This window comes from Enoplosus armatus, chromosome 21 (genome assembly GCF_043641665.1).
Source record: "Enoplosus armatus isolate fEnoArm2 chromosome 21, fEnoArm2.hap1, whole genome shotgun sequence".
Classification (NCBI taxonomy): domain Eukaryota; kingdom Metazoa; phylum Chordata; class Actinopteri; order Centrarchiformes; family Enoplosidae; genus Enoplosus; species Enoplosus armatus.
Window position 1 is genome coordinate 14,958,897 of NC_092200.1, and position 13,382 is coordinate 14,972,278.

Below are 13,382 nucleotides of genomic sequence, written 5' to 3' on the forward strand. Positions count from 1 at the left end.
TTACAATTCTCCGACTGTTCCACTGAAAGAACGGAGCATCAATAAAACATTACAGAGGATTCAAGCTGAATGCCTCAGAATTTTTGCATCCCAGTAGTCCTCACTCTGCCCTTGAACAGTTAAAAACCGTCTCAGTAAACATCAGCTACCATTACTTGTAGTCAGAAATGAAGGAAACAAGTTTGTCCTGCTCCATCAAACTGGTATCATGCTGATGTATTTCCACAGGTATAGACTTTAAAAGACTGACTGTGACAGAACGTTATAAGGCTTTGTACAGTACATCTCCTGGTAACGTACTGAGGGCTCTTTCAATGCACATGTTCAGACAAAGTTCACACAAAGTTAATGTTCCAGTCAGTTTGAAGCTTTGTAAGAGCCAAAAGGGGTCATAAAGTTGATATATATTAAACTGAGATTCTATATAGTGTTCATTTGTTGACAAACTATGCTGTGCTATTAAACTACCATAAACTATGCATGTTAACCCTAATGATTTAATAGTATTTAGATTTTATAGACCAGATTTAATACAGTAATTAGATCATGCTGGCCATGTTAGAATTAAAGTACTGTAAGACTAATTGATGCTGAAGTGTAGAAATCCTTGGGTAGCAGTGTCTCCTCTGGCTGGCTGTGAAATAGTGTTCTATTTATTGGGGTTGACGAAAAGCCTGAATCCATCTGAGCAGAAGTCAGTCTTGCCTGACTGTCTGAGCAAACAGGACTTTGTTGAACAGAGGGCTTTTGGGTGACGTAACATGTCTTCTAGTCTCCTGTCATAGCAGGTTCCAAACCATCCTCAGCAGGTTTGGATGAAATGACTGTGGCTCCATTCCGTAATGTTAGTATAGTAATAGTCACAAAGTTAATGTTAATGTTACCATGCAGTTATTAGCCACGTGCTTTGCAAAATTAGCAGGTTAAGAGACAGTAATGGTTACTGTACATCAATTGGACAACATCTGTCTAAATCAGCCAGTTAGTTATATTCTAATTGTTCCTTTCCTAAATTAACTCGGTATTATATGAGATGGTGTTAAACTCATTACTAACAAAGGAAATTTGTTAGATTAGCTGCCTCTTCTCATAGAAAAAAAATCTTCTAAATGCCTTTAACATTAATATACTACAGATGTAATCTTATTTACAAAATTCAATTTCAGTACCCCAAAACCTGTCAGAATGTATTTTACACTCATTCAGTTATTCACATAAACTCTACCAGGCAGTTTAAGTATCTTCATCTTGCTTTATGTTTCAGTGATGCGGCCAGATGTTCATGTAGGTACAGAGCTGACTATTGATCTTCTGTCACACCTCTAGTTATTTCCCAGTGGCAATGTTGATTACTGCATAGCTTGAGTGGAATTGTTTTTTGCTAATTGCTCTATTAATAGGTATGACTATTCCTTTATATTTTTTACATACTTCTTTCATATTTCCTTTATTATATATTTCTTGTATTCTTTTGTTTTTGCTTTTTATAAACAAATACATAAATTACGTGAAAATGTAGACTCATGTAAGCTTCTTACCTTTGACCGATCTCTCTCTCTGTTTGCCCTCCAACAGCTTTCCTACATTGATGCAGATGGAAGCTCAATAAACATGGTACAGATGACCTTCCTCAGACTACTGACGGCCTCGGCCAGGCAAAACTTCACCTATACCTGCCACCAGTCTGTGGCGTGGCACGACGCCACCAGCAACAGCTACAACAAGGCACTGCGCTTTCTGGGTGCCAACGATGAGGAGATGTCCTATGACAATAACCCTTACATCAAGGCCCTCTCAGACGGATGTGCGGTAAGCCATGTCCATAGATACTGTTTGTCTAGATGAACAGGGAATGGAAGAGTTCAGTCTGTCATTGGCATGACTCAAAGCTCTCAAATTTTCAAGTTAGATTTTTTGGATGAGTTAACCTAGTAAAAGTTGAAGAACTATTAGAACTATAGAATAGAACTATTACTCCTGAAATTAAATCACATCAGTAGTGAAACATGGAAGAGTGCAAAGCTACGATTGTAGCTGATGACAGCTGGTGACTCTTCTCAGACACACTTTCCCAGTAGCTCTGGTCTAGAGGAAACGAATGGACTGACCTACTGTAGCTTCTGTGCAGTTAGAAACATGTGACAAAATGTGCGTAATTTTCTGTGATTTGCTCGTCTAATTGGTTCCTCTGTGTGTCTGTGTTTTGTGTGTCTTGCAGACGAGGAAGGGCTATGGAAAGACTGTGATGGAGATTAATACTCCCAAAATCGATCAGGTTCCAATCATCGATGTCATGTTGACTGACTTTGGGGACCCTAACCAGAAGTTTGGGTTTGAAGTTGGGCCCGTCTGCTTCCTTGGCTAAATAAAAAAGAAAAAAGAAAAAAAAGGACTTGATGGGGCCAGCAAAGAAAGTCAAGTTGAGACGTTTTGGGTACCACCAAACCCCATTTCTAGCCCCCCACCTTTTTCTATGCCACATGCAAGTTTTGAATAAGAGATGGTGTAGCAAACATGTCTTTCCATGTATGTACGTGTAACCCAGGAAAATACTTGTTGCCCTTGTAGGGCTCGAACCACATGACTTAACCACGTTATGGAGCAAAGGTGAAGGACATTTGAACGCGTGGCAGAGGAGGGTGAATTGGAGGTAACCAAGAGAGGGGGGCGGGCGACATGAGGGGACACAGACCCCCTCTCTGGATTCTCCAGGTGCTGTATAAAAACGACTACAATGGTGCTTGTTCAAAAAACACAAAAAGTATAAAGAGGTGCTAAGAAAGAAGGTGTATTTTGATAATTATAAAAATTCTGTAATTATTATTTTGTACAATACTGTTATTTCTGAATCCACTTTCAAAACTTGCATGTGTATCAGATTCTGCTTCCGGCTCTTTAATTTCAATGTTGGTTCAAAGATATACAGTGTAAGTTAAAGACATCATTCAATCAAATAAATTTATAATTCTGGTAATCTTTTTGTTGAACACATACTGTGTACCTGTCATGAAGCAAATAAAGTGAGCATTCAAACAATTCTCTATTGCTAAATTAGACTGTATGCCCTTTGTATATACTGACAGTCCAAAGCTTGAGGTTATTTGCTGTTTTGCCCTTGTGACCGTAGGTGAAACAACTGGAAGTATCACACCAGAACGTATACAGCAACATCTCCCACTAATGTTGTGATCCTGTGCTAGTAGGAAGCAATCATGGCATTCATTTTTCCTTTATTTAATTCTATTTGTTGTTTTTTTTTCTGTTTTGTTTTCTGACAGGCTTTTTATTTTGGTTGTATACCTCAAACTTTCTTGATAACCTGTAAGATGCAAGGATGTTATGCCCTGTATATACCTTGGTTAAGCAATTAAGTTTATATATTTTGGGTGGGGATTTTTTTAAAGAGAGATATACATTAACTGTTAGACATCCACTGTTCAAATCCTTCTGTGAATGCAATGAGAAGCCCTTTAGGTGACCCATTTTTGTAACTAAAATGAGAAAATGTTTTAATGTGCTTTTTATAGTTCATTTAAATATTAAAAACTGGATTCTAAACAACAGTGAACTGAATGTCTCAATGGTTTGTGTAAGATGACTTTGGAGTAGATCCACCTACTGTACATGTCAAATGCTTTAAATCAAGGATATGTTAATTCAACTAAGACTCTGGGCTGGTGCAATTCCATCTCTCTTGAAACCAATAAAGTACCATCTTACAATAAGTTCCTTTCATTCTGACTACATGAATGGAAACATGAATAAAATGTCTCTTTTTGTTTGTCATAGGAAGAGAATTGCTGCTTATTTAAATGTGCTTATTTCCATGTTCTTCTGAAAAGGATTAGCGGTGGTCTTAAGCTATATTTCATTATGTATCTCAGCGTAATAAGTGTTTGCCAATTCAAGAAGCACACAAATGGACACAGTGAACTCCACTGGTGTGGAGTGTTTTTTCATTGAGATAGAGGGAAATGTCAAGGCTCAGTATACACAAAGGATATAAAGGCTCCTTTAGAGAGTTTTAGGTTAGGATTTTAGCATATGTTACACAGCTGCATGTTATGACAAATATGAAAAACCATTCATACTAAATATGAATCTTTGGGTTAAAGAGCTATGTGGGATTCTTCTTTATCATCTTGGCAATTCCTGTCAGTGTTACGATTGTCTCTACAAAGAAGAACTGTGTGTGTGTGTGTGTGTGTGTGAGTGAGAAAATTGTGAAATTGTGTATGACAATTTTGTATGGCTCAATCTTCTCATCTAACTCTTGGCAAGAAAGCAAATAAGTGCAATTCCCAAATTGTCCAAAACTTCTGCTTCAAGTTTTCTAATTATGATTCTATGACAACTGTGCAGATCGCTGCAATCCTGCAACTCTCTTCTTTGGGGGGGGGGGGGGGGGGGGGCAAATTAGTATTCCGTCCTCCAGAGCCTCCTTGAAACAAATGTTAGTGATGGCCTGTGTCACTTCAAAGGATTGACTGCCGCTAAACCTTTTATTTTCTCCTCGAAGAGGGCAAAAGAAATCCATGTAATAACAACTGACAAGTCTGCGCTGAGGAGCAAAAGAAATGGACTTTGTATTTTTTTTTTATCTTCCTTTCTTTAGAGTAGGGGTCTTTGTGGAGAAGCGACCAAAGAGAATACTCATGTGGAACCTCACACACGAGGAAAACAATCAAGAAATGCTCCCCATGGCTTCAGAGGAGAAATTCAGCTCTGCTACTTTCAACTTTCTTTTGAGTCCTTTAACAAATACGGTGTTTGCCTCCGGAGATTACTTGCATCCGTAATAGGTCTTCTTACATATTCAAGACACACAGTTTATTTAAATGAAGCAATCAAACTTCTTTGAGTTGTTGTGGAAGATCGTAGTAATAATCTCCTACATTATCATATAAATAAGTGTCAGTTTTGCTGTTTTCGATCACTGATTGACGACAAAACCCAATAGTGATTTAGAGTATATCCACTTTGTTAGAGCCTCTTCATCTGCTGTTGTAAACACTGTGTGGTGGGTCTTACCCAAGAAAAAACCCCTGGCTTGCAGACTGTGAAAGTTTTTTTAACCATTCTGGATTGTTTAGAATAAATAGAGGAAGAAAAGAAGAAGCCACCATGACTGAACAGACAAAGAGTGCCACCTACAGAAACGCATTCTATATTAATAGGAAATCAATGGGAAAAATCATCAAACTACCACTGTACTGTTTGACTGAGAAGTGTGGTGCAGAAACACCACAACAATAGCCTATTAGCAACAAAGATCTCAGTTTTATGTTCTTTAACGGCTACCATCCAGATCACAGTGATCAGTTTAGAAATAGGAAGTTAGTCAAAACTTAAAACTACAGTACTATTATATGCAGTTTATACAAGTTTTCAAACTCTTGCACTGAGCTCATCGAACTCTGTTATATTGACTGTAACCAGTGACTGTTTGTTTTAGTTGTGTGTATAGTAGGTACATAATTACGAGGACATCATTCCCATGGACCATTTAGTCTTCAGCAACACTCCCAGTTGCCCCAACATAGATGAGAGAAAAACCATTTGTGGCTGTCCAAATTGCACTTCAATTCCTCTGGATCAGAGGATGTGAAGAGATTACGCAGCACTGCAGGGATCACACAGAGACCGGGACAGTCGCAGTGGGCTTGAAGTGTAACTGAGATGCTCATCAGAGACAAGAAAGCAGTAGTCCTCCATTTGGACCCACCTAGGAACAAACTCACCTTACATCACCTTGAGATGTAGTATGAGGCCTTTTTTACATAAAGTGGGTAACGTCAACATGTTAACATGCTTGCAATGACAACGCTAATGTTAATCAGGTATAATGTTTACCATGTGAACCATCTTAGTTTGGCATGTAAGCATGCTAAGATTTCCTAATTCGCACTATACACAAAGCACAGGTGAGGCTGGCGGAAAGGTCATTCGTTTTGCAGGTATCTGGTCAAAAGCAAAGGTATTGGACAAATTACAATTCTGACCAGATGAGGGCGCGAGATGAAAAGTAAAGGATCACCATCGTGATTACAATTCATCCTAAGGGACATTTCATGGTAGTTCATCGAACTATTGTTGAGACACATCACTAAAAAACACAAAAGGTGCTAGAGGAACAGTTATCACCAAAGTCACTTGGATTCAACCGCTGGGGACCACAAACATCTGTACAAAATGTCATGGCCTCCATTTTGTATTTGTTGAGATGTTTTAGTCTTTGAGAAACATACAATATGTTTTTCCTATTAGAACACCAAAGATCCCAACATACAGCCACTTAGTTTTCAGTCAGCGTTTTACAGGTTTGCAGGTGTGGGCCCTTTAACTCTATGCAGCTCACTTTTTGGGTAGAGTTATACAGACACAGAGAGAGAGCAACACAGAGCTCTTTGTTGAGCATATGTGGGTGCTTTTGGTGTTAAAAACAGGTTAATAATTCACATTCTGCAGCAAGAAGTTTTTCTTGGCATTTTAGGTATTTTTTTCAGGTCTAATACTTGCAGGCTTATTATGTCGGCAGATCACTATCTTACCTTTCTATCTACCACACCCGACCAGCTACAGAATGACTCCAACTGTATTTTTCTATGATATTATCACAGTTTCAGTATTCTAATCTTACGTTTTGAAGAGGTAATTTTTGGGATATTTACAAATTAGTGATAAAGAGAGGCTGAAAAAAATCCTAAATGTCAGCAGCAAATACACAGCGCTTAATGTTGAGGGTTGATGGCTTACTGAGTCATACCAAGAGAGTATACTGGAAAATTAATTAGATGTTTTGTATTACTCAATTATCATAATTTTGTTTTCAAGTAGAACAAGAATAACGTTCTTCATGATGATGCTCCACAAATAAATGTAATTTAGTTAAACAGGCTTTAATTGAATACATTTCGAAGACCGGCAGAGTCAGAACAGTCACAGTAGTGGGCTCTGATCGACCATCTGCAACAGTGGTTCCTCTGGATCAAATGAGGTAAACTAGCTGAGTGGAGGCTTTCCAGCTTTAATGCAAACCACATTCTCTAGTGGCAATCAGGTCCGGTGTTACATTGTATGGCTGCTGACCAGAACTAGTGTGAAAATGCCTTGAAAAGGCAAGATTTTTCATACAGAGCAATGGCTTTAAATGACTCTCTCACTCCTCAAATGAACCCCTAATGTTGCTCCCACCAAACAAACCCCAAAATAATAAAAAACAAGAATAATAAAATCCACTGATGTACAGTATGCCTCTCCCTGTACCCAATTTCAAATCATCCATATATACTTCAAAGATTGATTCCTCTTGACATTTGCTGCAGAACATATACAGTAGGCAGCATCTCTACATGAAAGATGGGTTATTGCTGCGTGTATGCTTCATTTTTATCATTCCTATATGACTCCAACCCAAAGCAATGCATTAAACATGCAGGCAGAGTGCTCGGTCAGCACAAATGGGGATTGAGCGGCAATCCTTTTAAAGCACGATCCTGGCTCTCAGCTCCACGCAGCTCCTCCGAGAGGAACCTGGGAAATCTGCTCAATACACCGACTGGCTGGGAAACCCAAGGGAATGATCTTACTCATTGACTCCAACTGCTCTGTCACCATCACATCCATTCTTAGTTAACTTTGTGTATGGATGTAACATGCTCTAAGCTATTTTTGTCATTCGGTTAATTAGCAACCCCAGCAGCCTGATGTTAGTGTATTCTCTGTAGATGAGAGATGAAGGGGCTGATCAACTACTGTAAGGAGCCAGAGAGCTGAAATGACTCCCATAACAATTGACAATTACATGTGTATATGTCAGTGCCACATATTTGCCCTGGGACTCTGTGGAATTTCTGCTGTTCACGCTCCGTCAAGGCCTTCAGTTCAGAGTTGTGTAAGAGCGAGGCTCTAATCAGGCAACAGAGAAGCAGATCTTGCCGCTATTTACACACCTTTCTCAAAAGCCTTTAAAAAAAAAAAGATTTCGAAGTTCTAAACTCCTGCCAAGAGACGCCAGAAATGTGAGGTAGATGTCAAAACCACTGTTATTGTCACCTTAACATTCTTTCAGTTTAACTACTTAACATGCTCTTACAGTCATCCATCATCTCTAAAACATAAAATTCACGTCTATACAGGTCTGTGAAGTGTGCTGCCACGTGCCTGTCAATATGCCAATAATATAATTTGTGTGGTCATCAGTGTGTGTACGTACAACAAATAAAATTAAATTCTGTTGATGATCTTATGAACTTTGCTTTACACTGTGCAGACATCTGTATGTCCTTCACCTTTTAGCAGTGTGTTACCTTACTCAAGTGTGTCTTGGTCATCATCCCAAATCGACTGCTTTTGTAGTGTTGCTTTTGTGTGGACACTGGATATTGTGGAAGTGCACATTATGTACTTGGCACATTTCACTCATATGCACAGGTGCAGTATAGCCCTGGCGTTATGACTCACAGTCTTCACAGAATCTCACCATATGTACACCTTTTGACTTTTACTTTGGGCACTCTTCTTCTGCTTCTGACTGTATGGGACAGAAGTACAACCATTAAAGGAATAGTTTGATACACAATAGATATAATCATCATTATATCTTGTTTGTTCAATCTGTAGAAAAACCGAAGTGTAAATACGACAACATAGTTGTTTAATGGGAGGTATGGCTGGACAATTTTCAGGCTAGCTGTTTCCCCTTTTTTCCAGTCTTTGTGCTAAGCTACGGTAACCGGTTTCTGGCAGTAGCCAGGCTATTTCTTAGCTGGGCTCAGAGACTTCTTGGAGTCTCTGCTGACATAACTCCTGTAAAAGAGGTTGATAAGTGAGATTTATATGTGCTTATATATGGTAGACCGATTTCTTTCTTTTACCATTCGAGGCAGACTAGCTGTTTTACCATGTTTCAGGTCTCAGCGGAAAGGAGGAGGGCTGGCAGTGTTTGTTAATGATACATGGTGTAACTCTGGGCACAGCACTATTAAAGAACAACTCTGCAGTAAGGACATTGAGCTGTTAGCCGTTAGCATGAGGCCATACTATCTACCGAGGGAATTCACTCATGTTATTGCGATAGCGGCATATATTCCTGTGACGTCATCCACTCTGTTACAAGCAGGCTGCAGACACAGCACCCGCATGCCTTCCTTCTAATTTCTGAGGACTTTAACCATGCCTCTCCGTCTTCCATTCTGCCCACCTTCACCCAGTATGTCACATGCCGCACAAGAGACAATAAGATGCGGACTATATTAACTTCTGTGTGGAGAATACCGTACCCACCAGGACTGTACAGTGTTTTTCCAAACAAACAAACCCTGGATTACCGCGGACATAAAGGCTCTCCTCCTGGAAAAGAAGAGGGCCTTTAAGTCAGGAAACAAGGAGGAGCTGAAGAACGTGCAGAAGGAGCTGAAGTGGAGGATCGGGGATGGTAAAAACAGCTACAGGAGGAAGATGGAGGATCAGCTGCAGCAGAACAACATCGGTGGAGTCTGGAAGGGCCTTAAAACCGTCTCTGGCTATAGGGAGCCCAACTCCCAGCCTGTGGGGGACTGGAAGTGGGTGAATGATCTGAACGTCTTCTTCAATAGATTTGATCAGGCATCTGCCCACCCCCCGGGCCCAGTCCACTCTGCCCCCCATCGTCTGCACCCCCTGCATATTGCCCCACCCCCACCTTCTCCCCCCCTTCCCACAACAGTCAGCTCACAGCCACCCTTCACATCCACTGTACTTCCTGCCCAATGCCCCACCCCCCCAACCCCCAGCATATAGCCCCCTGCTCCAATCTGTCCCTCACAACAAACCAGGTGAGGAATGAACTCAGGAGGATCAAGGCGAAGAAGGCTGCGGGTCTGGATGGCACCAGCTGTGCGGGATAGTTGAGCACATTTTCAACCTGAGCCGGACGCTGGAGAGAGTACCACAGCTGTGGAAAACATCCTGCATGGTACCAGTGCCGAAGACCCAGCACCCCAAGGATTTCAACAGCTACAGGCCGGTGGCACTGACATCGCACCTGATGAAGACCCTGGACTACCTCACCAACCGACCACAGTATGTGAGGATACGGGACTGTGAGTCCGATATGGTTGTCTGCAGCACGGAGGCCCAGCAGGGAACGGTCCTGGCTCCCTTCCTCTTCACCCTCTACACTGCAGACTTCACACACAACTCTGCCTGCCTGCAAAAGTTCTCTCATGACTGCAATTGTCGGCCTCATCACAGATGGGGACGACAGGGAATACAGAGAACTGAACCAGGACTTTGTGGACTGGTGCCGGCGGAACCGCCTCCACATCAATGTGGGGAAAACCAAAGAGATGGTGGTGGACTTCCGCCGGTGCAAACACACCCCTACCACACCAGTGAACATCCAGGAAATGGACATTGAGATGGTGAAATCTTACAAGCACCTGGGTGTTAACCTGAACAATAAACTTGGACTGGACTGACAACACCACTGCACTGTACAAGAAGGGCCAGAGCAGACTCTATCTGCTCAGGAGACTCAGGTCTTATGGAGTGCAGGGGGCACTCCTGAAGATCTTCTTTGACTCTGTGGTGGCATCAGCCATCTTTTATGGAGTGGTCTGCTGGGGCAGCAGCATCTCAGCTGCTGACAGGAAGAAACTGGACAGACTGATTAAGAAGGCCAGCTCTGTTCTGGGATGCCCCCTAGACTCAGTGGAGGTGGTGGGAGAAAGGTGGATGATGGCTAAGCTATCATCCCTGAGGGAGAACATGTCCCACCCCATGCAGGACACTCTGGCAGCACTGGGCAGCTCCTTCAGTGACAGGCTGCTTCACCGGTGTGTAAAGGAGAGATACCGCAGGTCTTTCCTCCCGGCTGCTGTCAGGCTTTACAATCAGCACAGCTCCCAGTAGACCACACACACCCAAATGGACAACCACATATTTCTGAATGCATAACAAATGGTGCAATATCTATATCTCTCTATGTGCAATACAGTATAATTCCCTTATATTTCTTTCTTTCGTTCTGTGAATTTGTAAATTTGTAAATTATAGTTGTTTTTTTAGTTTTAGTAGCTTTTTTATAACGGTCTTTATTATCTTTATTTATTATATTTTGATTTTTCTACTTATGTCCCTGCTATTGCAATATCCTGTACGCTGCTGTAACAATGCAAATTTCCCTGCTGAGGGATTAATAAAGGATTATTTTATCTTATCTTATCTTTATGCAAAGCTAAGCTAACTGCCTCCTGACTGCAGCTTCATGTTTAATGGACAAACATGAGTGTGGTGTCAATCTTCTCATCTAACTCTTGGAAAGAAATCGTATGAGCGTATTTCCCTAAATGTTGAGCTATTCTTTTAAGAAGAAAGCCACAGGTATACTTAGTATTATACTTAAACAATAATGGTTCCCTGATTGTTAATCATTGGTATCATCTCTTCCGGCAGTACATCATCAAGTAGTAACTGTTGCAACTCCCACCGAAAGATGGTCTGACACTTGACTGATGATTCCAGATTTATTTTAAATCCCAAAACCAATATAAGAGCTTGTTACAGAAAACAAAACAACAAATAGAGCATGTTAGTCACCTTTCCACACGATTTCAGAACATTACAGCCGAGCTCACATTAAGCTAACAAAACTTAAATAAACAAACAGTTAGAAAGGCTTATTACAGTTCAAAGTTAATTCAAGACACAAACAACCTCTGAATATTACAGTATTACAACAGATACTAACCTCTTCTTCTATTAAACTTTTCACTCAAAGTGCTTTAAGTCATTTTCAAAATAAAAGCCCTACTAAACCAAACAGGAAATAAGACAATATGTGCTTAAACAGGCAAAAATACGTAATAAAAGCAACTGTTCAACTGGGCTATCTCTTTTCTAGGGCTAAAAACATAAATTGGGTTATTTACAGTAATATTAATATCCCAGTCTCTGCAGTGTGATACTCATGTGATAGATAGTGACTGTGTAGGAGAGAGTGTATGTAAGAGTTTTCTGAATCCATTGTTGCAGTCAGAGTGGAGTCCTTCCATCAGTCACTCTCAGAACCTCTGTGGAGAAAAACCTTGGGCCGCTGTTAATAATTCAGTGGATTCAGTGGATAAAATGACACTCCTGTTGTAGCTATGAACCGCTACCTAGTGTGTATGCTCTCGTTCTGTGTTTGTCTTTCAAAATCCTCAATTGGACTTCAAGGCCATATTTGAAAGGGGAGATAAAGAAGCGGAGGGAGTGATCAGAGAGGCGCGCCAAGTGATTGTGAACAAGCCCTAAGGCACATGCCAAGGCTCCCCTCGTTAGAAAACCTGAGAGACTGTCAACAGCCGATCCACTGGGACCCATAACAAAGCTCACCCCGTGCAACGCTTCAAAGACTGGCTCTCATTTAAATAAGTTCAGATGAGCCCTGTTCTGCACTTTCCCATCCTGTGCATGAGGTATCGTAGTTGTGTGTGGCAATGAATCCCAAGCAGGACAACAGGCTATCTGACCTCCCCGCCTATAAATTCTAGTGCATCTCCTGGGAGGTAGTGAGCCGACGCGCCCTTAAATAGCAGGTAAGGGACAGGCGTGAAGATTGTGTTTACCAGTCAAGGACAAGGGAGGCAAATCTCACAGGGCCGGGAAGACACAGCAGAATGGATCTTGGCAGCACCTGTTAAAACATTTAACAGGTTGACTTTTCAACAGCCATTCCTTTACTTGAAAGGGTGTACAGTAGATCTCAGGAAAATGGAAGTAGGGGAGGATGAAGGGGCAGCACAAAGAGGGGATAGGTTTCTATGTTCATATTTAATTAATAATGTTGAGTCAAATCTGAATATGCAGAATAGCTGCATCATACTAAAACAACACCTTAAAGTAATTCTCTTAAGAATAATGAAATAATACTGCTTTGGTTAACCTGCCTATTGTGGGTGTATCATAAGTGAAAACATGTTGAGTGAAGGTTGTTATGGACTTTGAAGCTTGTCTGTCTCTGTGTGAATGGCTGCATAATTGATTCAGTGAATTATTAATTCTCTGAAAATGCTGTGGTTAGTTGGTTGGGCAATTACCACTGTGTGTGTGTGTGTGTGTGTGTGTGTGTGTAAAAGGTGTGCATCTGTGTAATATTCTGATGTTCCACTTCGTTTTTGTTTCTGTTTCAGTGTTTGTTTCGCTGTGTTAAAGGCAAGATGAAGCCAGGATTAAATCAGTAAATACTTCATGAGCAGTGAAACTCAGTCTTACATTTTAACATTGCTGTTTCCCAGCTTTAGGTACTCGTTCAATCTCTCTTGCTCGATACTCCCTCACATTATCATGTCACTGTTTAAAACCTCACTACTTGTTATTTGCACATTCTCATTCTGTACCGCTGATATTATCTGTTTATT

At 40.9% G+C, this 13,382-nt stretch overlaps 1 protein-coding gene across 1 annotated transcript in view; it reads left to right on the forward strand.

Moving 5' to 3' along the window:
* Positions 1 to 2,408, forward strand: part of col11a1a (collagen, type XI, alpha 1a) — a 79,213-nt gene extending 76,805 nt beyond the window's left edge. The window contains exons 66-67 of the mRNA XM_070927996.1: positions 1,576 to 1,809; positions 2,219 to 2,408. Of these exons, the coding sequence (XP_070784097.1) occupies positions 1,576 to 1,809; positions 2,219 to 2,365 (381 nt within the window). The 3' untranslated portion in view covers positions 2,366 to 2,408. The remainder of the gene's footprint in view (positions 1 to 1,575; positions 1,810 to 2,218) is intronic.
* The last annotated feature ends 10,974 nt before the right edge of the window (positions 2,409 to 13,382 follow it).